Here is a 25,505-nt window from a genome sequence, read left to right on the forward strand (position 1 = left end):
TGGGCAGAGCGATTGGAACATAGTGTTGGTAAGCTGCTTACTTATCATGGTCTTCCTCCGCTAGCTTCAGTCCAGGCTAAGTTGGGGCCAGATCCCAATTTGAAGAGGTCTGAGCAGAGATTAGCCACTTGGAAAATTCAGTACCTCCCTAAAGGAGGTGAAGTTGCTCTGATAAGAGCACTCTTTCGGGTTGACACCACGGTGGCAAACATGGGGCTTAGAGAGGAGGATAGTGCTTTGCATCATAGTGGTTAACTTGTAAAACATATTGTGTATCATTTTTTTGTTTTTCTGTATCATGTCTCTTAAGTTTTTTTCTATATGGTGAAAAATAAATAAAAAAATATACATATATGTGCATATGTATTGGAAGTTTGAAGTATAAAGTAATATACAACCAATTTTATGAAAGATGGTAGGATTTAAAGAGTTAGACTAGATCGTACCATATACAAACAATGAATATTAAGTTTGGCAAAGTTATAACTTTTCCAAAATATAACTTTAATATATAGGCCCATCACAAAATTCACAAAAATGAACTTCTTAATAGATATGATCTTTAGCTCCAAATTCTAACAATGTATATGTACTTATAACTTTTCATATTCATAATCATTCCTTGCCCACCAAAAAGAAATCCATAATAATATATCAATTAAAAGTTTCTATTCACTAATCACCATCATTTTCAACATCAACATTCAAATAATTTAAATGAAAATTTTCTAATATACATTGTAAAAATAAATTTATTTAACTCTAATATGGCTTTTGATAACAAGAATGCAACTTTTTATGTAGGATACCTCCTTTTCTCTTTAATGTTCAATTTCTAACCTTTTTGTACATTTAAAACAACTAATGTAATAATTCTTTTAGCAAAAAAAATTTGAATTTGATTTTTCTTAAAAATTATGAAAAATGGTCAAGGTGTATGTATCATTGTATTGCTATATCACATATTGTATAGTGTATCATATATGCATCATAAGATATACTTTAAGATAAGATACAAATTGTGATATGTATCCATTTCCATTTTTAAACAAAACTTACATGCCATTGAATCATATCGTGTATCGTATGTTTTTAATAACCATGCTCTGCATTGTTTAGAGATTCAGATGAGAAAACCTTTTTTTGGGTGGTGTGGCTACCTTCTACTAAAACTAAGGTTCCAAAAGCTATATATTGCTAGATAGAGGCCTTGGCATCAAAGGTTGTACCTTTGGTATCTAAGGTTCTTTGAGGGATTTTCAATATTAGAAAGTAGAGATGATAGGAAAGATCCTTATATCTTGTGGGACATTAGGAAGGGTTGTAATAATATGAGACTCAAACAAGTTCAATTATTCCAAGGTGGTCACAAGGTCGGTTTTAGTAACTATTAAGTCGCTTTCAACTTAAGAAGAGATGTTTTGGCTTACCTTAGTTTATGGTCCCAACAATTTCAATCTTAGGATTTGGATGGAGCTACAAGACCTATTTGGCCTAACCTTTCCGAAATGGTGTGCAGGGGGGATTTTAACATCATAAGAAGAATCTTGGAAAAGTTGTGTGGCTCCAATCTAACCTCTAGTATGTGAGGTTTTGATGGCTTCATAAGAGAGTGAATTAATCAATCTCCTTTTAGAAATGTGTCTTTTAATTGTTTCAATATGCAAGAATTTCCCTTATGTAAGAGGTTGAATAGATTTTTATTTTCAAATTAGTGGGAGCAAAGGTTCTCAAAGCCTCCAACAAGTGCTCCCTAGATTGACCTTTGATCATTGCCCGATCGTCCTAGACATCAATCCATTTAAGTGGCATCCAACTCCTTTGAGGTTTGAAAACATGTGGTTGCTCCATCCAAATTTTAAGGAAAGATTTAGTTTTTTTTTTGGAGTGAGTGTCAGATTGAAAGATAGGAAGGTTATAAATTTATGAAGCTACAATTTGTTAACTCAAAATTGAAAGAATGGAATAAGGTACCTTTTAGAGATTTAAGGGAGAAAAAGAAGAACAATCTTTCAAGCATTGTCAACATTAATACTAATGAGCAAGAAGGGAATTTGACCCCTAAACTTTTAGCAACAAGAGGCCTTAAGGAAGGGGTATTGGAATAGTTATTGCTAAAGGAAGAGGTGCATTAGAGGTAAAAAAAAACCTATGTCGGGTGGATAAAAGAAGGGGATTGCCAAAAGGATTTCCATAGGGTTGCCAATGGTAGATGAAATTGGAAATTCATAAAGTCCTTGGCATCTAAAGAGACAACATTGAAAACATTTCAGAAGAGATAGTGCAATATTTTGAAAAGTTATACTCCAAGCCCCTTGGTGATTCTTAGAGGTTATTGGATTGGGCTCTCACAGCAACAGAAAGTGATGTGCAGTTGAATCATCCCTTTTCACAAGAGAAGGTTCACAATGCCATTTCTCAATTAGACAAGAAAAAGACCCTTAGGCCTGATGGATTCACCATTGCAATGTTCTAGGAGTGTTGAAATGTGCTTAAGGATAACCTACTAAGGGTGTTTCTGGAGTTCCACAATAATGGGGTAATAAACTAAAGCACCATGCTACTTTCATTGCTCTTGTGCCAAAAAAGAATCAAACCAATAAAATCTCAGATTTCAAGCCTATCAGCTTAGCCACTAGTTTGTACAATATCATAGTTAAGGTTCTATCTAGGAGTATCCGAAAAGTCCTACACGAACCATCTATATCTCCCAGGGAATTTTTGTTGAGGGCAGGTCAATCTTGGATGTAGTTTTAATTGCTAATGAAATGGTGGATAAGAAAAAACATTTAGGAGATAAGGAGTAGTCTTTAAAAGGCCAATGACCATGTGGATTGGGGTTTTCTAAATCATGCATTAGAGAGAAAAGGGTTCAGTTCAAGATGGGCGTCTTGGATGAGGTGTTGTTTTTCCTCAACAAGTCTTGTGATCTTAGTAAATGCAAATGCCAAAGGATGAACTAAGGTAACCAGAGCTTAAGACAAAGAAATCCTCTTTTCCCATTCTTGTTCACCATTGCAACTAATATTTTAAGTAGAATGGTGGTAAGAGCAAAGGAAAGTGGTTTGTTAGAGGGCTTCTCAGTGGGCAAGAACAAGACTAGGGCATCTCATTTACAATTTGAAAATGACACCATTTGTTTTCTCCAGAGCTTCTTTACTAGACCTTCAAAACCTCAAGCTAATCTTTTTGGTTTTTGGGCAAATATCAAGGCTTAAGATCAATTTAGACAAGAGCAATCTCTTTGGTATCAATACAAGCCCACACCTAATCTCCAGGTTGGCTTTGATGCTCGAATGTAAAGTCTCAAATTGGCATTTAACTTACCTACATCTTCCATTAGGAAGGAACCCAAAGGCAAGTAATTTTTGGGATCCAATGATTTGAAAAAATATTGAGAAAGTTGGATGTGTAAAAAAAAAGCCTTTTTGTCACTAAGGAAATAATAACTCTAATTCAGTCTTGTATGTCCCACATTCCTGGTTATTTTTTATCTCTTTTCAAGTCCCCAACATAAGTAGCTTTAAAGATCGAGAAATTGCAAAGAGATTGTCTTTGCTTGAGGGTTGAAAAAAAAATCATGTTATTAGTTGGGACCACAGTTTGAAATGTCACGAAATTTCGGCAAAAAATCGCCCATATTTCACTTATCGAAGAGGGCTGACACGATATTTCACACCAATAATCAATCGGCAGATTTTTCACCGATTTTTCAACAATATCGCCGATATTTCAGTATTTATTGACATTTTCCCCGATTTTTCAAGAAATTTCCCAATTTATCGATTGGTCAACACGCGGTCAAGCCCTTCAGCCCATTGGTCAATGCACTCACGGTCAAGCCCCTTCACAATTTTTGCCTGTCGTTGCAGCCAAGGAGAATCAAACCCAAACCAAAATGTTTGGGTTGAAACCTAGCTATCACCGGGCCAAGCTCACTTTTGTTAATATATGTTCAATTTAAATATGTTAAAGTTCATTATTAAAAAAAAAAAATTTCTAATTATTTCATTTTAAATATTATTTAATTGATTAATAAAAGTATAAAAACCAACATTATAATTTTCTTAACAAATCTTTTTTTATATCATTTATATCATAATTAAATATAAAAAATATAAATATTAAAAAATCATATATACATCATCATTTATTTTACATTATTAAATGCATTTGAATTAAATAAATTACAGTTTTAATATTAAATGTATCATTATTTATCACATTAATCCTATTTTAAAAAATTACTATCACTTCACTTTTAAATTTGATAATAATAATAATAATAATAATAATAATAATAATAAAGTTCTAATATTTTATAAATTAAAGTTAATTTGATAAGATAAATAATAAATTATATATTAAGACTCATATATCCTTGTTTACCGATATTTTTCTCCTTAACCATACCTATATCAATCACATTTACAAAATAACTTTAACATATGTATTTTTACTTATTTTATCATTTTTTTGGAGTTTTTCCAAATATTTTCATAAATTTTGAATAATTTTCGCTTCACCGATATTTTTTCGATATTTTCAATATATCCACAAAATCCAAGTATCGACATATTCGTGTTTACCGATATTTCAAACCATGGTTGGGACCTAATGTGTAGACCTAAGGAATCTAAAGGACTGGGGTTTAGAAAGATTTTTGTAAGAAACAATGCTCTCCTAGGAAAGTGGCTTTGGAGGTTCCCTATGAAAAGTTATGCCCTTTGGCATATGGTTACTTTGAATATTTATGGGACACATTCCAATGGATGAGACGCTAACATTTTAGTCAGATGTCATATTGGTGCCCTTGGAAAATCATTGCTCAGGATTTTCAAGAATATTTCTCGCACATTTGTTTCATGGTGGGTAATGAGAGAGAATTCTATTTTGGGAACACTTATAGTAGAGGAATCAACTACTACGTTCACAATTTTCAAGTCTTTATAGAGTTGTCACAATTAAAAATCCCACCATTTCAATTATACTTGGTCACTCTTCCTATTTTTCTTGGAACCTTAATTTTCATTGCAACCTTATTGACTTGGAGATTAAGGACCTTGAAAAGCTCATGTCTTCACTCGCTTTCGTGCACTTGTCTCCATCTATACCTGATACAAGATCTTAGTCTTTGTCTTATTTAGACTTATTCGTAGTTAAATCATTCCTTATAGCTTTATCCAATGCATAAAATCTAGTCCCTTTCTCTTCAACTGAATTTTTATGGAAATCTATAGTCTCATCTAAGGTCAAGACCATTTCTTGGCTAGTGACGCATAAGAAGATTAATATCAATGATGTGCTACAATTGAGAAGATTTTTCAAATCCCTTAATCAAGATTGGTGCATATTATGTATGGGGAGTTGAGAGATGATTGACCATCTCTTTTTACATCGTCCACTTTAGGGTTTTGGCAAAGGTTATTTAGACAAGCCAAGATTAGGTCCTACTCAGGAGCATATGCAACATGATGATCATTTCTTATAAGGGTTTAAGGAGCTCCAATAGAGGCAAGACCCTATGGCATATCGCTTGTCTCACTTTGCTTTAGATTGCATGGTGAGAGAGAGATGCTAGAATCTTCAAGGATAAGTGAAAGACTACAAATATGTTATGGGATCTACTTCAATTCTATTCCTCGTTTTGGACCTCTTGTTTTGACACTTTCAAAGGCATTCTTCTTGATATTATTTAGCTCAATTGCCATTTGGTGTGTAGATTAAAAGGGCTTAGACAACAACAAGAGGAGCTCAATTGGCATTTGGTGTGTAAATTGTGGTTTTCTTAAATGGACTAAACCATATTGTATATATCTCCTTGTACAATGTAGGAGTTTAGTCTTTTTGATAAGGGTTTTGAAATTATGGGGAGGATTCCTCCTCATGTACTTTTTATTCATAATTAATACATCTTTGGTTTTTTTATCACACACATGCATAAACTGTTTTTTGTTTGTTCTGATGCATTAAAAAAGAACAGGAATATGAGGACTTTTGAAGGGATAGAATTCATGATCCACAAAATCAAAGAACAAAGTGCTCGCAGTCTTGTGCTGTGGGTGATTCTTATGGAAGGAGGCCATCTCTTGTGCATTCTATTGGTAGCATGGTAGTATTAATGGATAAGGAGATTTTTCATTTTTCTTTCTTGCAGTTCTTTATATTGTGACTCTAAGTGCCATCCAAAAAGAAGTTCTTAGCCTGCAATAATTGGCTCAAGGAAGGGGCCCAATACACTTACTGTGTACATGCCTTACTCTCCTTTAGGTGCTTGGTTAATCCAATTCCTTTATCAAATTTTAAAAAATAAAAGTGATACAGAAAAGCAAATTCAAAACTTAGTAAGAAGCAAAGGCCATTTTGTTTAACTTTTAAGGAACAAGAAAATGGGCACCTGCAACACGCAATGTAATTGCTGAGAAGGCTAAAAAAAACAAGGTTATGTTAGCAATAGTGACATGACTTGGCAATTAGCAATGGCAGTGATGAAAATTCTTATTTTTTGTGAGTCACCAATTTGTGCATGTTTGAAATTGTTGATAGAACTGTTTCAAGAAAGTACCTTTAACACACACATTTAGTGAAATTAAAAAAAAAAAATGATGAATCAATATATATATATGGTTATATATAAATTTCTTTGTTAATGATGTGATGGGAGGCACCTTATCTGTTATGGAAGGATCAGAAGCACTCTTTGCTTTTCGGCGACGATTTTCATACTCCCTTATAAGGCTCTGAGCTTCAGGTGAATTCAGAAATGAAGCATTCTCTAGCTCCCATGTAGCATGCTCATAACCAAGACCACGCCATTTCACAAGCCACTCATAGAGGCAATCCGGGATATCACCAGCCCGCCCAGTATAATAGCCATCACGCTGCTTTGTGGGCATTAACAATCTTTTTTGTAGCAAACGATGTGGCACAGTCCATTCTAGCTTATACCTTATGACCTGGAAAGAAAAAATCTTTTATGAAGAGGTACACTAATATTATGATTTGTGATCCAAATGGATCAAATATTTCACCACAAATTCAATAATCCAAATGATGAAACAGGACAAGTCTACTAAAACCATACAGTGCAAAATACTTCACCTGATTCTTTCGATTGAATTTTGCCACAAGAGATGGAGCCTCAAGAAGGAGCTGAGATTCTGGTATCCAATGATTGTGCACATGAGCAAGGCCCTTGTATTTAACAAAATACTGCTTCTGCTTTTGCACTCCTTGAAACAAAATAACATATTATCATGTTATTAGCACTAAAAAAAATTAGAAAAAATCCATCCACATGTTAACATCACAACAGGAAGACATAATTAAAAAGTCAAGCAAACAATACTTGAGAATATAACAGATGATATGTGTCATTAAACCACACCTTCAGCACTAGGCAACTCCACTTCCCTTGTATCCCAAATTGATTCTACTCCTTCTGATACTGCATGTACACCTAATTCAGTCTTCTTTTTGACACAGAGCATGCAGTGCCAGATTCCGGGTGGAATCTCCCCCAAAGGAGGATCCAGACAAGCAAGGTGGTAGCTTCTTTTGCATCCCTTTCCATCACAGCACCTGAAATTGCATGTAAAATATAAGATTGCAAAACATATTAATAGAAGCATTAAATACCTCTGGTTAAGATCATGGTAGAAAATGGCCTTATGACTAAATTTTAGTTTGATAGTGAACTGGCAGCCAGCATTAAAAGATTGTTTTCCAAATTTCTTCAGGATAGCTTCTCATAGACATGCTACAGTAGCAGATATTCAAGTGGAGGAAGGTGGGTGGCATCACTGGAATCTATGCTTCATTAGAAAGTTTTAGGATTGAGAGTTGGAGTTGGAGTTGGTGGGGTTGTTTTATGAACATATCAAATGGTTGTTTGTAGGCAGCTGTGAGGATAAATCCTTCTTTCAATCCCTATCTTCAAGAGCCTCTAACCCAATTCCCAGCTAAGGAGATATGGGCTTTAAAGGTGCCTTTGAAGATGTGCTTCTTTGTATGCGGCAAGTGGGAAAAGATTCTTAGGATTGATTGACTTATTACCAAGGGATAGACTTTGGTTAACAGGTGCTTCTTGTGCAAAAAGATAAGAATCAGCAAATCATTTACTTATCCATTGTGATAAGACTAGCATGCATTGATATTTGTAGTTCTCCACATTTTGGTCATCACTGGTATTCCCTTGATCCGTGAAGGATTTGCTTTTGGGCTGTCATGGCAGTTTTGCGGGTAAATAGCATTTGAATGTGTCAAGGTTGCCCATTTATGTTTGTTTTCATGTACGTAGAAAGAGAGACACAGTAGGGTTTTGAATGGTCCAGGGATCCTGCCAGCCAGGGCAAATTGCCAATCCTGCTTTTTTAAATTTTTTTATTTCATTGGTGGCCTAGGGATGGGACAAGTTGTTCTAATGTTTCTATTAGTTATGTCCATAGCCCTGGTGATAACATTTATAATATACTTCCTGTGTACATGGGCCACACCCCCTTTTCGTTAAACATCTATTTTATTTCCTTATTTGTGCAAAAAAAAAGGATCATAAAAGACATTTGTGTCTGAGATAGACGAAGGCAACCAACACAGCACCTCAAAATAATATGAACTATAACACACATGTTGGTGCTAAAAATGTTGCCCAACAAGCATGCATAAGGAGTGTCTCACACAGCACCCCCCCGCCCCCACCCACAAAAAAAAAACACTAAAAGAAGAGGCATTCATGAATAGTTACACATAGCAACCCACCAAATTTAAACAGAAAGAGCAAGCAATCCTATATAATAATAGGACCTTATATCCAGTCTTGGCTCATGACTGACTGGTTTACCGAGTCTGATACAAACAAGCAAGAACTAATTCATCTTTGGCAGCAAAACAAAACCACAATGTCCATTAAAAAAGAGACAATGTGAGCTGTCATTCGAGACCTTCATGCCAGATAGATGAGAATTTGGTAATGAAAGGAAAACACTTGACTACCATTACTAGGACAGGACAGGAACTCTGTAATTGGAGATCAGTATGCTCACAAGCTCACATCGATGATCATGTTGGCAGATAAGAATTGAACATCTCCATGAGTTACTGTTGAATGCATTGAGCAACTCCAGCCCAATGCAATATTTAATAGCTATATTGTATGATTTATCAAATTTTCAAATAAAAAAGCAGGGAACTCAACGTCAAAATAAATAGACAGATATAGAATAGCTGATGAAGAATTTCAGTCACTACTGGTGCAGAGCACTGTAAATATGTGGATCAGAATGCTCAGACATCAACAATATCAAAGTAAAGGTACATATTGCTTAAGATAACCATAATACATTTCTAAAAACATCCCCGGAAATTAATCCAAAAATAAATAGAATGCCTGATAGAAAATTCCAGCCTGTAGTGTGTGGCATTCTCAATATGTGGATCAGAATGCTATGATCTCAATGATATCAAAGAGAAGGTACACATTGCTTAAAACAGTATAGCAATACATCATTTATCACAAACAAGTTGAATGGTTTGTTGAAAATGTTCTGTAAATTTGATCATTTTTATGATACATATAGCACTTCTCAGAACAAAGATTACAAAATTTAAAAATTTGCACTTTAACAAAAATCCTGAGATATATTACAATATATTAAACCAGTCATGAAAACTCAGGACGGTTGTTCTCAGACATGTGAAGCTCTCCACTGGCAACTTCTTAAATTAAATTTCACCATCTTGCTCACCACAAATGCAAGCAATCAATTTCATAGCAATCATGAAGCGATTTTCTATTGGTTCAAGAAAGGACTACATAATTCAATATTATAATTGTCACAAGACCTTAAAAATGAACACTGTTGACTCCAGGCAGGCATTAACCTCCCACTCATAAAAACCACCACCAATGTAAAAGGTCATCTGGCTATATCCCTAATCCCTAATGTTGCAAAAGATTTTCATCCACAATAAATAGCACTAACTCATTTTCAAATTTGCTAGAAATGGTCATTTGAGTTGAATATTATATGTTAAAACTCAATTTCTTTATCGTAAATTACACACTTGAATTCAACAAATACCAAAAGAACAAAATCCACCCATGAGAAGTAACAGGAATAGTTAGGGAAATTCTAAGACAACAGATGAGAACTGTTCAAAAAGCAAATGAAGGTCAATTCCTGGTTTCTTCTATAGATGAAGATGCCCACAACATTAGTACTACCACAAAAAGGGTTACTGACAAGAGTTTTCCACTGAGTTTGCAGACAACACATGGATTCTACAACTAAAGATACTTGCAAAAATAAATACAACAATGCAAAAGGGTTACCCACAAGAGTTTTCCACCAAGTTTGCAGACAACACATGTATTATGGTCATCGCCAGTTTGACTATCTAAATGAAACTCCTTCTCCTTTATCTTGCTTTCACATTTTTCAGCACATCCTGTGGTCATACATCCTTCAGGTTCCCCTCTATCCTAATGCAAAACATTAGAAAATAACAACACTTACTCCAAGTTCAATGACTCATGAAGATAAAAACTCAAAATTACCCATACATACACAAAGATTGCAAGCAAAGAAATTGAATCTGCTAAATAATTTAGGATCACTAAATAGCCAAAGCAAAAGAACGGAATACCGAGAAGCAAAGTTAATGAATATAAATATACATAAATCCTGCAATCACTAAGCAAAACAATCAAATTAACTATTAGAAAACATTTTTCTACAAAACCAGAATTCTTTGCTTTCCTTTCCCCCAATGTTGTGTGGACAATTGGTCCTCATTGGATCCTCTTTCTTGTCAATGTCCTAGTAGAGCTACAGTTTCATATTTTAATTATCATAATTCAGATTTTGTATCCAACTATGATGAGGACAGTCTCATACATCTTGCTGTAGTTTCTTGCTTCTTCTCAAACACTTTGAGCAGGTAACTTATTACATATGCCACATCAGCATATTTTCCACATTTATCCAATCAAAATGCATGCTGATAAGAACTTGATGAAGATTTTTTTTTTTGACAATGTTATCAAATTTTAACCCACATATGTGACTAAACCACATGGCATTTTTTAGTGAAACTATACAGCATGTATCTTGAGATTTGTGCAATATATCCTAAAATAGAGAGAATTGTATTCACTAGGTTACCCTCTTGATGGTTGTTTTCTACTTATGAAAAGATGGATGTGCCTCTCCTCGCCATGGAATCATATTGATTACCACAGATAAACCAGTGAGGCACAAAACACAAGGATCCTATCATAGTATAGGCTAGGAAGAAGAATAAGTTTGCACATGCTATTGTAAGTATTCATCAAATAACATATTACTCAAAAAGAAGAATATAAGAAAGGTAAACCAGAAGCACAAAGAAAATGTGAGAATAAAAAGAACCAACCTTATGAGCAGAGCTGTCATTTAAGTCCTGGTTTATTTTGGTATTGCAAGAGCAGAACTCCTGGGATGGTGAATCATGGTCTACCCTGCAACTAAGTATAACAAATAAGTTTTTCTTTTCTCATTTTGGCATGATACAAACAACTGTAAAGGTTATATCCATTTTCAAACTCAGCACCATATCCATGTCCAAAAACCAGAAAGTAGTGTTCTTGGAGATTATAACACAATCTTCCATTATATAATAGGGTTGAGAAACTGCTGTGAGTATGATTACAACAAAATGCACACATTATAATATGAAAAGGTGAAGCATTGACACTAGAAGGTGCTCAAGCTTTTGGCTAAATTTACAGCACTTTGCTCCAGTTTAGATTATGGCAAGCATCTAATTCAACATTAGCCTTTTAAAAAACAAAAAGGCACCAAATCAAATTCAATGCCATTTTAAAATGACACTGCTAGCACATAATTTTAGCAAAAAGTTGTGGAAGGAGGGGATCCCTTCTAATTCCATAATATAAAGCAATGAAGAAAAGAATGGGAGGCATTTAAAAATCAGTATAACCCTATGAGTTTTAACCATATGTTTTCCAAACTATCCCTTCTAATTCCATTATATAAAGCCATGAAAAAAGGAATAGGAGACATTTAAATATTAGTATGTGTGGCACAGGTTATTCAAACAAGCCAGGATGGCGTGGGATCAGCCTAGGAGTTTTTGTAACATGATGACTATTTCTTATATGGGTTTTGGGAATTCCACTAGAGGCAAGACCCTATGGAAGACTGTTTGTCTCATTTTGATTTGGATTGTGTGAATGCTAAGATCTTTGAGGATAAATGGAAGACATCAGAGATGTCATGGGATTTATTTCATTTCTTTACTCTTTTTTGGGCCCCTTGCATTGACGATTTTAAAGGCATTCCTTTGAATGTCATTTAGCTCAGTTGGCATTTGGTATGTACATCTTTAGGGTTGGGCTAACAATGAGAGGAGCATAGCCGGTTTTTAGGAGATGAATTCCTTGTACATTCTTTTGTGATCTTTTTTTTTTTTTTTTGGTACAACTCTCCTTGTATAGCAGAAGTTTTTAGAGTTCAAATCAGGTTTGTGTATTTGTGGGGAGGATTCCTCATTCCTCTCATGAATTCTTTATATGTAATTAATATATCTCTTGTTTCTAATTAGAAAAAAAAAACAGTATAAATCCATGAGTTTTAACCATATGTTTTTAAAACTTCTTTTTTCAAAATTGTCTTCCAATATCCTACCATCGCAAACAAATTTTTAAAGAATACAATCACACTGATTTTCAAATAGCTGATCTCTTCAGTGGGGCTCATAAGATGGTGATGCCCGATTCTTCAAATGAGTATACCACATGGCATAAAAGGCCAAACAGATACCGTGTGGCTGTTAAAAGAAGAAAGGTCATGGCCACATATTTCCTATCATCCGCCATAATGACATTATGTAGTTGCAACAAAACTTGAAGTGAAAATATTGAAAAAGTAATAACTATGTTCAATTTTCTTCAAAACCTTTTTGATCCAAAGATTGAGGAACTAACTAGCCTTCTTTCCTATTTGCTACATGTTCACCAATCCCCTTCCTTCCTAGATGAAAGAGTTTGGTCATTGACACCCTTAGGACCCTCCTCAATAAGCTCTTTCATAAAAGCTCTCTTAGCCTCTCTTGTCACTCATGTCTTAACCTCTTTTGCTCCTACTAAGTTAATTTAAAACTCAAAAATTTCACCCAAGGTTAAGGCTTTCACATGGATCGTGGCTAATAAGAAAGTTAATACCAAAGACTTGCTTTAGTTGAGGAGGTTGTACACAGCTCTAATCCCAGACCAATGTGTTATGCGTTTGAATAGTGAATCAGTCTAGCATCTTTTTCTTTGTTGTCCTACAACACTAGAACTTTGGCATAGATTGTTGGAGTCAAAAAAAGAAACAACCTTCCCACTAAAAGTAGTATGGAATCTATGGGTGCCAACAAAAGTAGGCTTCTTTGCTCGAGAAGTAGCCTAGGGAGAATTTTGACTCTAAATCAACTAAAAAGAAGGGGATGGGCATTGGTAAATAATGCAATATTTGTAAGGTGGAGGAGGAATCTATAGATCATGTTCTTCTTCATTGTGTTGCAACAAGAAAATTACAGTAGTTATTATTCTCATTATTCATAATAGAACGTGTGATGTTTGCTATGGTTAAAGAAACATTATCAAGGACCTTTAGGAGTAAGAAGCGCATAAAGGTGTGGAAGGCAACTCCCTTGTACTTATTTTGAACCATCTAGAAAGAGAGGAATCGTAGAATTTTTGTCAATGAAGAACAATCAATTCAAGTTCTCAATAATTCCTTTCTATGCTCTCTTTGGCTTTGTGCAAGAAAATCTTGTGAGGGGTGCATCAATGTCCATACAGATTTTTTTTTTTTTGATAAGTAAAGTAAAATTCATTTAAAAAGAGACGCCAAAAAAGCGACTCAGGGTATACAAACCTATGCACGGTATACAAACCTATACACCCACCACCAAAAAGGCCAAAGAAAAAGAAAGAGACCCAAAGACCAACTGGCCCAAAAACAACCTTAAAATGATCTCAACCAATCAATAAAGTTACCCAAAGATTGAGGGCATTCGACTAAAAACAGCTTAGCCTCAGACCATAGAGAGAGGATAAAGGAATATTTCAATTTCTGAATTGACAGCTCATTATCCTTGAAAGCCAACCTATTCCTCGCCTTCCAAACCGTCCAAAAAATATGAAGAGGAGCAGCTCTCCACACCTTCCTGTGCTTTTTGCCCACAAAAGAACCCTACCAACTGAGAAACGTCTCTCTAACTGAGGAGGGCATCACCCAAGACACCCCAACCAAGGTAAAAAGTAACTCCCATAAGGTCCTTGTTTTTTAACAATGAAGAAGCAAATGGTCTATGGTCTCCTCATTCTCAAGACACATAAAGCATCTATTAGCCAAGGACAATCCTCTTTTCTGAACAAGATCTAGGGTTAAAGCCTTCCCCCATGCGGCCTCCCACGCAAAGAAACTAATTTTGGGTTGTACCCACACATTTCAAATACAGCTAGATGGAAACAAAACAGGGCAGTCCGCTTCTAGAGCACGGTATAGAGACTTGGCCGAGAACTTGCCGCTCTTTGATTCGTTCCAAACCACCATATCCTCTACATTCTCAAGCACTCTCCTCCCGTGAAGACGCTCCAAAAAAATTTCCGCCTCCTCCACCTCCCAATCATTTAGGGCTCTTGAAAAATAGGGGTTCCAACCCCTCTCAGCCAAGGGATCCCAAACATCAGCCACCCAAGCTTCTTTTTCAACAGACAAAGTAAAAAGGGAAGGAAAAGACTCACATAAAGGGGAATCCCCACACCATCTATCCCTCCAAAATCTCACCCTCCTTCCATTGCCAACACTGAAAGAAATCTATGTGCTCACCAACTTCCAGTCCATCCTTATTCCTTTCCAAAGCCCCACACCATGTGCCTCTCTCACTTCCCGAGAGCACCAACCCCCTCTATTTTCCTCATATTTTCCTCTAATCACTTGATTCCACAAAGCCTTTCTCTCATTTGCATATCACAAATTCCATTTGGAATGGAGAGTCTTATTAAGAATTGAGAGACACTTGACCCCCAATCCCCCTTTCTTTTTACTTAAGCATACCACCTCCCTCTTAATAAATGTGGTTTTCACTCCAGGTTGCTACCACCCCATAGGAAGTCCCTTTGAATTTGCTCTAGTCTTCGTCTAACTGAACTTGGTAATCTCAACAAGGACATAAAGTAAACAGGCAAATTCGACAAAGTACTTCGGATTAGAGTTGCTCTCCCTCCCTTGGATAAGTATTGTCTCTTCCACATAGCTAATCTTTTACGGAAGCGCTCTTCCACTCCATCCCACACTAATACTAATTTAAATGGAGCACCCAAAGGAAGACCCAGATAAGTGGACGGGAGACTACCCACTCTACAATCGAAGTCCAAGGCAAGGTCATCAATATTCTCTACCCTCCCTACTGGAATGAGTTCACTCTTCTCCAAGTTAATTCTCAACCCCGATACGGCCCCAAACCACATAAGTAACCAACTTAGGTATGTCAGTTGGTCTTGAGAAGCTTGACAAAATACCAAGGTGTCATCAGCAAACAACAAGTGGGAAATCTGAACCCCTTCTTCGTTCCTACCCTTCACCTTATAGTCTGACATAAAACCTCCCTCCATTGCCCTTTTAATGAAAGAGCTAAAGACCTCCATGGCTATCACAAAGAGATAAGGCGATAGAGGATCACCTTGCCTCAATCCCCTTGAGCTTTGAAAGAATCCCTTAGGCGTTCCATTAACCATCACAGAGAAACTCACAGTAGATATGCACCACTTTATCCACCCTATCCATTTCTGCCAAAAACCCATTTTTTGCATAACTGTGAGAAGAAAAGACCAATCCACATTGTCATATGCCTTCTCTATGTCAAGTTTGCACATGATCCCATTTTCATTATTCTTTAGAACCGGGTCAATGGCTTCATTAGTTATTAGCACTGCATCTAGAATTTGTCTACCCTCTACAAAAGCCCCTTGAGCCTTAGATACCACCTTTCCAACCACATTTTTAAGTCTATTGGCTAAAACCTTAGCCAACTACTTGTACAGGCTTCCTACCAAGCTTATGGGCTTGAAATCCCTCAAATCTTCAGCCCTCGCCTTTTTTGGGATTAAAACCAGAAGAGTTGCATTTAGCCTTTTGACAAATTTACTATGTTCATAGAACTCCCTGAAAAAGTTCATCACCTCCTCTTTCACAAAGTCCATACAGATTTTGATGATTTATTGGGCTCTTGTTGATGATTTTTTTTTTTTTTGTTTGATAAGTAAAGGATATGCATTAAAAGAGAGGCAGAACGCCACAAAGCATATAGGGAATATACAAGGCGGCTAGGGCCTCAAAAAACAAAAACAAAAAGAATCACCTCCCTTTAAGTGGATGCTACCCACTCCAAGAAGCCTATAAGGGAGAAAGCCTCCACCTAAATACAATTTGGCCCAACTCCACAAATTACAGACAAAAAAATTCTTTAACTTCTGAATATTCAACACACCCCCCCTAAAAGCTAATCTATTCCTCTCCTTCCACACCGTCCAAAAAATACACAGCGGAATGGCGTCCCAAATCTTTTTCCTTTTCTTTTCCACAAACGAGCCCCTCCAGCTAGCTAAGACCTCCTTTACAGTTTCTGGAAAAAACCCATTTCACATCTACTAACCCAAGAACAATATTCCACAAAGCTCTAACCATTGTACAATGTATAAGGATGTGATTTACATTTTCTTCTTCACACCCACACAAAAAGCAACAATTTGGAAATTGCACCCCTCTTCTTTGAAGTCTATCCAAAGTAAGCACCTTCCCCCACGTCGCCTCTCATGCAAAGAAGGCGACTTTAGTTGGCACCCTAGCCACCCAAATACTTCTTGAAGGAAAACCTGTATCATTAGAATTGGTCAACAAACTATAAGCTTCCTTGACCCTGAACTGACCATTTCTTCCTTGCCTCCATAGGACTGAGTCTTCCTCCAAAGAAGGCTTATGACCCCTCAACATATGGAGTAAATCCCCAACCGTATCCAACTCCCAATCATTGAAGTCCCTCAAAAAATTTAGGTTCTAATCTCCTTGACCAGAATTTTGGTCTCACATTTCCTCAATCGTTGAGCTCCTTTGGACAGCCATACCAAAGAGATGAGGAAAGCAATGGGACAGCGTTGTATCAGTACACTAAACATCTATCCAAAATCTAATCGTGTTGCCCTTCCCAACTCGGAATATCATGTTATCCCCACACCACTCTGATTCTTTCCAGATCTCCTTCCAAACCCCTACTCCAACCGCCCCATTAGCCTTCTTTGGCCTCCAACCAAGACCCTCTTGCCCATACTTCACCTTAATCACTTGTTTCCAAATGTTATCTTTGTCACAAGCATACTTCCATATCCACTTGCCAAGTAAAGCTTTGTTCAACATGACTAGCTTCCTAAGGCCTAGCCCACCTTTATCCTTGTCTGTACAAACCACCTCCCAATTAACTAGATGAATTTTCCCCTCCATATTTCCCCCTCCCCATAGAAAGTCACTTCGCACTTTCTCTAGCCTTCTAGCAACAACCTTGGGCATTCTGAAGATAGACATTTGATAGATTGGCATGCTAGCCATTTATTAAAGTGATTCTTCCCCCTTTAGAGATATATTGTTATTTCCAAAGCGCGAGTCTCCTCCTTACTCTCTCTTCCACCCTATCCCACATATAAGGCGCTCTATTAGGAGCCCCTAAAGGAAGACCCAAGTACTGAGAGTGTAAGGACCCCACCTTGCAGCCTAGCTCAACAGCCAACTCTTCCATCTCCACCACCTCTCCAACTGGAATGATTTCACTCTTGGCTAAGTTAATCCTTAGGCCTGAAGCTGCTTCAAACCAGAGTAAAATCCAACTTAAGTGAGTTAGATGATCCTTACTAGCCTCACAGAACACAATTCTGTCGTCAGCAAAAAACAAATGAGAGATGTTCAAAGGGGATCTACTGCCACCCCTTATGTTACACCCTGATAAAAATCCCCCTTCCACAGCTCTCCTAATAAGAACATCTAGCACTTTCATTCCCATAACAAAGAGATAAGGAGACAGGGGATCTCCTTGTCTAAGGCCCTTAGTGCTAGGGAAGAAGCCAGTTGGCACCCCATTAACCAACACTGAAAATTTAGCTGAGGATAAGCAACTCCACATCCACCCCACCCACTTAGACCCAAAACCCATCTTTTGCATAACCTTCAACAAAAACTTCCAATTGATGATATCATAAGCTTTTTCTATGTCCAATTTGCAAATAAGGCCCTTTTCTTTTCGTTTCTGCCACGAGTCTATCACTTCATTTGCAATTAAGGAAGCGTCAAGAATTTGTCTTCCCCTCACAAAGGCATTCTGAGAAGTAGAAACCACCTTTCCAACTACTTTCTTTAGTCTGTTAATTTGGCTCTTGTTGATGATAGAGACGTTTTGTTGTTAATCTCTTAATCTTATTGCCTTTGTGACAGCTTTGTATACTTCTTGTGTACTTTGGTGTGTCTTTTTTTAATTAGGCGTTGTTATTAATATTGGCAATATTGCTTTTTTTTTAAAAGCTATATACAAGTCCCCCTAAAGAGTCTTAGAGGTTAGAAGATTTAGATTGGTCACCCACCTTATCAAAGAGTGCTACCTAGTTTTTTTTTAATCAGAAAAGAGTGCAACCTAGTTGGACTATCCTTTTACCAAAGAAGAAATTCTCAAAGCCATTTTTCAGTTAGATAAGGACAAGGCTCCTAGGCTTGATGGTTTCACCATTTCTATGATTCAATAGTGGTAGGATGTGATTAAGGAGGATTTATTGAGGGATTTCTTAGAATTCTACAATAGTGGGGTAATAAATCAAAGTATTAATGTCATCTTCACTGCTCTAGCGCCCAAAAAGAGTCAGATAAAAAAGATATCTACCTTTAGACCTATTAGCTTGACCACATGTTTGTATAAAATCATAGCCAAAATCTTCTCAAAGCATATACAAGGTGTTCTTCATGAAACTATTCATGTTTCACAAGGTGCTTTTGTTCAAGGAAAGCAAATCTTGAATACAATGTTGATAGCAAATGAGATAGTGGATGAGAAAAGATGCTTTAAAGAGGAAGGGGTAGTTTTCAGAATTGATTTTAAAAAGGTTTATGATCATGTAGATTGGGGTTTTCTAGACCATTTACCTGAAAGGAAGGGGCTTCTTCTAAACAGACAACTTGGATGAGAAATTATTTATCCATGACAAATTTTGCAATCTTAATGAACGAAAATACCACATGTTGGGTCAAAGCAACTAGAGGTCTAAGATAAAGAGATCCATTGTCCTCTTTCCTCCTCACCATTGAAATTGATGTGTTAAGTAGGATGTTGTTGAGAGCTGAGGAGAATAGGTTATTAGAAGGCTTCCTTATGGGAACAAGTAGGACCCAAGCGTCTCATTTGCAATTTGCAAATAACACCATCTTTTTTTCTAGAACTTGTTCAAAAAATTTGCAAAATCTTAAGCTAATTTTGTTAGTTGTCAAACACATATCTGGACTTAAGATTAATCTTGACAAGAGCACTCACTCTGGCATCAACATGAGTCAAGACCAAATGTTGCTTGATTGCAAGGTTCCTAATTAGTCTCTCCCCTAGCTAAGTCTTCCATGGATAGAAAAAAAAAATTGTCATTAAGTGGAAGGATAACTCTTATCTAGTCGTGCTTGTCTCATATCCCTAGTTATTTCCTCTCCATTTTCAAGATACCTTCTTCAGTAACATTAAAGATCAAAAAAATGCAAAAGGATTTTTCTTTGGTTAAAGGCTACAGAGCACAATAGAGATCATCTCATTAGTCGGGACCTAGTCTACAAGTCTTAAGGTGGAAAGGGATTTGGGACTTAGGAAGACTTCTTTAAGGAATCGTGTTCTATTGGGAAAATGGCCATGGAGGTTTCTGAGGGAAAATTATGCTCTTTGGCATAAGGTTATTCTAAGTATCTATTGGATGCATTCTACTTGGTGAGATACCAACATTGTAGTCAAATGGTCACATTGTTGTCCCTAGAAGGCCACTACACAAGCCTTTTAGGATTTTTCCAAACACACTCATTTTGTGGTGGATGAAGAGGCGAGAATCCATTTTTAGGAAGATTTGTAGTGGGAAGATCAACCTTTGTAGTCATAATTCCCAAGTTTATTCAGAATTGTCATAGTTAATTTTTTTTTTATAGATAAACACAGAAAAAATATATTAAGAGAAAAGGGCGCTTAAAGGGCAACCCAAAACATACAAGGAGTATACAAGAGGCGCCTAAAGGCAAGAACAAAAAGAAGAGGGGATACAAAAAACTCACCAGCCCTCATCTAGAACCTAACCAATCAAAAAAGTTAATAAAGGAAAAGGTCGCACACTTATATATGACTTAGATGAAGACCAAAGATTACATACAAATGAATATTTCATCCTTTGAATCAAGAAATCCTCATTTTCAAAAGCTATCATGTTTCTTTCCTTCCAAACCGACCAAAATAAACAAAGAGGAGCTATCATCCAAGCCTTTCTATGCTTTTTTCCCACAAAGGATCCATCCCAACCTAGGAGGGTATCTCTAGCCAAAAGCGAAAGGACCCACATCACGCCAAACAATGCAAAAACAAGCTCCTAAAAAACCCTAGCGTTGAGATAATGGATAAAAATGTGATTAATCGACTCCTCTTTAGCACAACAAAGGAAACATCTGTTAGCTATAAGTCTTCCCCTCCTTTTGAGTTGATCCAGGGTTAGAACCTTCCCCCACAATGCTTCCCAAGCAAAAAAACCCACCTTAGTGGGGAACACAAGGGCTCCAAATGATGTTCCACGGAAACGGGACTGCACTTCTAGGTTCAAGAGCACTATAAAGGGATTTAACAGAAAAATTCTCATCCTTAGTCTCTTTCCAAAGCACCCTATCCTCCAAGTCAATGACTAGCCTCTCTCCTTGTACAGTCAAAAGGAACCTCTCCACCGCCTCCACCGCCTCCACCTCCCAATCATTGAAAGATCTAGAGAATCGGAGATTCCATCCCCCCTCTTCCCCCAAAGAATCCCAATCATTGTCCATTGACTTTGGGACTATGGTATAAACTTTCCAAACTACCTAATTTGGACTAGGTTCCTCCTAAGAGTATATGTTATATAATGACCATCTCATCAAAGGGATTGAGAAACTCAATTAGAGGCAAGGCTCTTTCGCAAATAGCTTGTCTCGCCTTGATTTAGGAGTTTGGCAGGAAAAAATGCTAAGATTTTTTAGGACAAGGCGAGGACTTCAGAAACTCTTTAGGATATCATTCATTTTTTTAACTCCTTTTGAGCCTCTTGCACCACAACATTTAAAGGCATTCCCCTTAATGTGGTCCAGCTCAATTAGTTTTAGGAGTGTAGATCAAAAGGTGTGGGTTAGCAAGGAGAGGTAGCTTAGAAGAAAATCACTCTAATATTAGATCTATGAAGGACAATAGTACAAAATACACTTAATATTGCAGCACATAAAATCGATCATCATTCGACCTTTAACCTTTTTGGAAGTATCATATTCAATTGAAGGATGCGTGTTGCCCCACTGTAAAAGGCAATTATGGTAAGCAAGGCACTTGAAATCTATATCTCACCAATAGTGGTACTAAACTAATAAAATCTTATGAAAAAACTCATTTTCATTTTTCATACAAAGTGCTAGGATTTGGCATGGGCAACATAAAGAGATAATTTAAATAACACCAGAATAAAGGGAGGGAAGGAGGTTTTTGATGAAAATCAGTACCTTTGCCTTTTAGAACATACTCCACATGTCTCAACAACTTTATTTGTTGTGCACCCTGTTGGTGATGTAGAAACAGGATCAGCAATAGGGGTGCAGATATCCTTACTTGGAACTCTTTCAGAAGCATCAGAATCCATGTCCAATGTGTTCCTCTTTCTTTTAACAGGTGTAAGTTTCAAGCCATCACCACCATCAAGTGATCTTCTATTAGAAGTAGAATCTATCAACTCTGGCATTTGCAGCTTTTCAGCTGGAGAGGAGTGCGTCTCTATCCTCTCAGCATTATCAGTAGTACCTTTAGCTTCCTCTACAGGATTTCGCTCTTCATGCTCAAGTGTTCCCTTCAAACAGCCATTCTGACTTGAGGACAATTCTACTCTGCCATGATTTTCTAAAGCTTCAGTTGTGAATGTTCTTAAACTACAATTAGATTCCTCTGCAGGCCCCTCACGAGCTCTGTCCTGTGATTTTTCATTCAATTCATCTTCTCTTCTTCCACTGCACTCGGTTCTCCCATCCTCAACTTGTTTGGAACCACTATCACTGCTATCGCTGCTATCTTCTTGAAACAACTTATCTGGTTTTCTCATCTTCCCACCAAGATCTATAAGTCAACAGAAAAAAAACCAAGAATGATAAAAATAAATAATCTAGAGTTACTCCACAACAACTTGGATACAAAACAGAGAATGCTATTGCTAAACACTAATTCTATTGTAAGATAACTGAAATATATCCCTGTCCATATGGAAATGCATGTACATTTTCCACAGCCATCACTGCAGAACAAGGGAGCTTCATACTGTTATTTATTCCCTGAGATTTTTGGATTTGAACCAGGTATAACAAATGAATACAGCATGTTATCAGAAAAATAAATACTCAACAACAGAACCATAAAAGGGGGAAGTTAAAAAAAATGTGTAAAAGAAACTCAGCTACCTGCATCATTAACCTTGCGCCTGAGCAATGCCCTATAAGCACGTGCATCCATTCTTTTCTTTTTCACCTGAACAGATTCCAAATCATGTTCCTCATTTTTGCTAACTTTTCTAGCTTCGAGGGTCACCTCTTTCACACTTTTCTCTCTTTTTTGCTTTTTATGTCTCATCTCAGATGAACCAGAAGTTTTCTCTGACTTTTTTGATCCTGAAGAACTTGGTGACTGGTGATTCTTACCCCTCTCAGACCTCCTCGAAGGACTTGGCATCCTCTGCTTCTCAACTCTCTCAGATTTCCTCTTAACAGGAGGAGTAACTGGTGTCTGTTTCTCAAGTCGCTCAGACTTCCGCGTGCTTGAAGGGCTTGGATTCAACAGTTTCTTTGTTGGTGTTTCTCTAGCTGACCTTCTTAAACCAGATATATCTGTTGTTGCAGATGCCGAAGTAGATGATCCTTTGCCACGAATGTTCCTGCCCTTAGAATTATTAATGTCATCATCCTTAGTTTTGCGACTTGTTCGAGAATCATTTGCCATCACTTCAGCTACAAACACCAAAAAGTGAAAGATTCCTTTAGATATAAAGTGAGTACAACTTCTGAACATGTCTACCAGAAAGATCCAACTTCCAAAGGGAACATTGAAATCAAAAAATGAAAATTCTTGCAGTTGAAGCAAAGCCATTACATAAATATTCAGGAAACATGCCATTAAGCAAAGGGGATTTCAAAGGTGAGTCCCACCCAAAGCAGAACTTATCTCATACCCATGTGAAAGTAAGTAGCTGACAGAAAATGGCGCGGGTTTCTATCAAGCTACAGAAAAAAGAACTAAATAACTTCTAATTTACTTTGTGTTAATACATTAGTAAGATCTAATAACATTTCTAAAGAATAAAAGCAGCAATTAGCAATCTTCTTACACACTGTTCATGTCAAATAGTAAGGATATATAAGTCAAATTTTCAGGGAGCATAAAACAGATACTTAAGAATAAAGGTTACCCGGGAGCATAAAACAGATACATAAAACATTCCTTCTTGCATTCATCATTTAATGAAGATGTTTTGTTTCTGTATCAAAAAAAGGAATAACAGTTACCAGTTACCACGGTGCTTGGGCAATTGAAACTTACACCACCCAAAACCTATTCAGGTTTGTATATCCTTTCCTGACCACCTATGCTGTGATTAAAAGCACAGAGGCTAGGTTACTCAATCAACCCAACCCAATTCCACCCATATTTAGCAAGGCATATCACTTCAAACAACTGACAATAGAAAATATCACAAAAACATCCAACTCACTGCATACTGGCACACCTGACCCAATATTATATTATAGACTGGTATCCATGTATCAGCTTATAAATTTATCTGTAGTTTCCCAATATACAACAGCTTATCATAGCCACTCTACTACCAATATAAGCATATTGAATGGTAATGCACTCAGGAAATCCAGGGCCATTGAAGTTGTCCTTAGTGTCCCCCTTTAAAATGCCATAAGAAACATTATCTTGTTGGAAGATGATCTGCAATATGAATATATAAGACAAAGCCTATTGGATCCATGCATCTTTGTAAAGATCAAAGTAATTTCCATTCTTGTTCAACCCAAATATTGAAACATGAGATTATTGCACTGGAACTCCCCATCCAAACTTAGATTTACTTCTCAAAAAATGATCATCCATTTTTTTACAGGCTTCACCAAAGAATGAAGATCTCTATGCAAAAAGAACAGAAAAGAAAAATAGGTAGAAAAAAGAAAAGGAAAGAAGAAAAGGGTAAAGACATTGTTTCATTCTGGTTGAAATTTCCCCAGCAAAACAACAAAAGGAGAACATGCTAAAGCAATCTCTGAATTTCTAGATCTTCTTTTACTTCATGCAACTTGAGCAGGTTCTATAATGCATGCCCCAAACCAATTTGCAGATGGTCATATGTTGGCCTTAACAAAGTTTAATCCCTACTCCCTAATGTGTCTCTGGCCTAAAAAATAAAAGGTAAGAAGTAAATTATACTTCTATTTGATGACCTGCAGGAGGGCAAGAATGAAAATAGGCAAAATTATTTGGCATTAATAAAGGAGTTAGATATTTGAAATTTGACTAACACATATCACCAAATGCAAGAATATTTTAGGATAAAGAATATTTGTTAGGGTTAATATTTGTCACTCTTCATCTTGGTTAGAAACATAAAATGGCAAACATGCATAAGTTTTATAGAAATGGAAAGGCTAATGTAATGTATGCACATTACAAAGGCCCCTCATAATCTTTCACTTCTCATATTACATAAATACTCCAATAAGGAACAATGCTTTAAAACTATGAAACAGGCAACATCAGTAGCATGACATTTTCCAGCTATTAAAATGAAACTTCTATTTCACCTTGAACCATCTTAGAAGGCATGCTAGATTCCTTAATTAAGCAAAAGATAAAAACAAAAATAATACATAAACTAGGGGGCAAAAGGAAAAAGAAAACAAGCATAAAGCCACCCAAATGAACATACGAGTTTTTACACTAACACTTGTGTGAGTAACCACTCTTACCATCTTCACATAGGAAAACATCTTCAGTCTCCTACTTCTTTTTATTCAGAAACAAAAGAAACGTTAATTGCGATAAAAGGGGAGAGAGAAATGCAAAGAGAATGCCCAAAATGCTTAAGAAATGATGCTATTTTTAAGCATCTCTCTATCCTCCCTCTCATTCTCTCA

At 36.6% G+C, this 25,505-nt stretch overlaps 1 protein-coding gene across 4 annotated transcripts in view; it reads right to left on the minus strand.

The window, feature by feature from the left end:
* Window positions 1-25,505, minus strand: part of LOC117915570 (helicase protein MOM1) — a 67,824-nt gene that overhangs the window by 40,059 nt on the left and 2,260 nt on the right. For 2 of the 4 annotated variants that reach the window (XM_034831155.1, XM_034831158.1), the window contains exons 2-8: window positions 22,776-23,318; window positions 21,834-22,437; window positions 11,413-11,497; window positions 10,335-10,480; window positions 7,388-7,581; window positions 7,102-7,232; window positions 6,669-6,956 (exon numbers count right to left, since the gene is read on the minus strand). In XM_034831155.1, the coding sequence (XP_034687046.1) occupies window positions 6,669-6,956; window positions 7,102-7,232; window positions 7,388-7,581; window positions 10,335-10,480; window positions 11,413-11,497; window positions 21,834-22,437; window positions 22,776-23,310 (1,983 nt within the window). In that variant the 5' untranslated portion in view covers window positions 23,311-23,318. Of the gene's footprint in view, window positions 1-6,668; window positions 6,957-7,101; window positions 7,233-7,387; window positions 7,582-10,334; window positions 10,481-11,412; window positions 11,498-21,833; window positions 22,438-22,775; window positions 23,319-25,505 lie in introns of those variants that run through there. The other 2 variants (XM_034831156.1, XM_034831157.1) reach the window with 2 other exon arrangements.

The sequence above is a fragment of the Vitis riparia genome, chromosome 6 (genome assembly GCF_004353265.1).
Source record: "Vitis riparia cultivar Riparia Gloire de Montpellier isolate 1030 chromosome 6, EGFV_Vit.rip_1.0, whole genome shotgun sequence".
Lineage (NCBI taxonomy): Eukaryota > Viridiplantae > Streptophyta > Magnoliopsida > Vitales > Vitaceae > Vitis > Vitis riparia.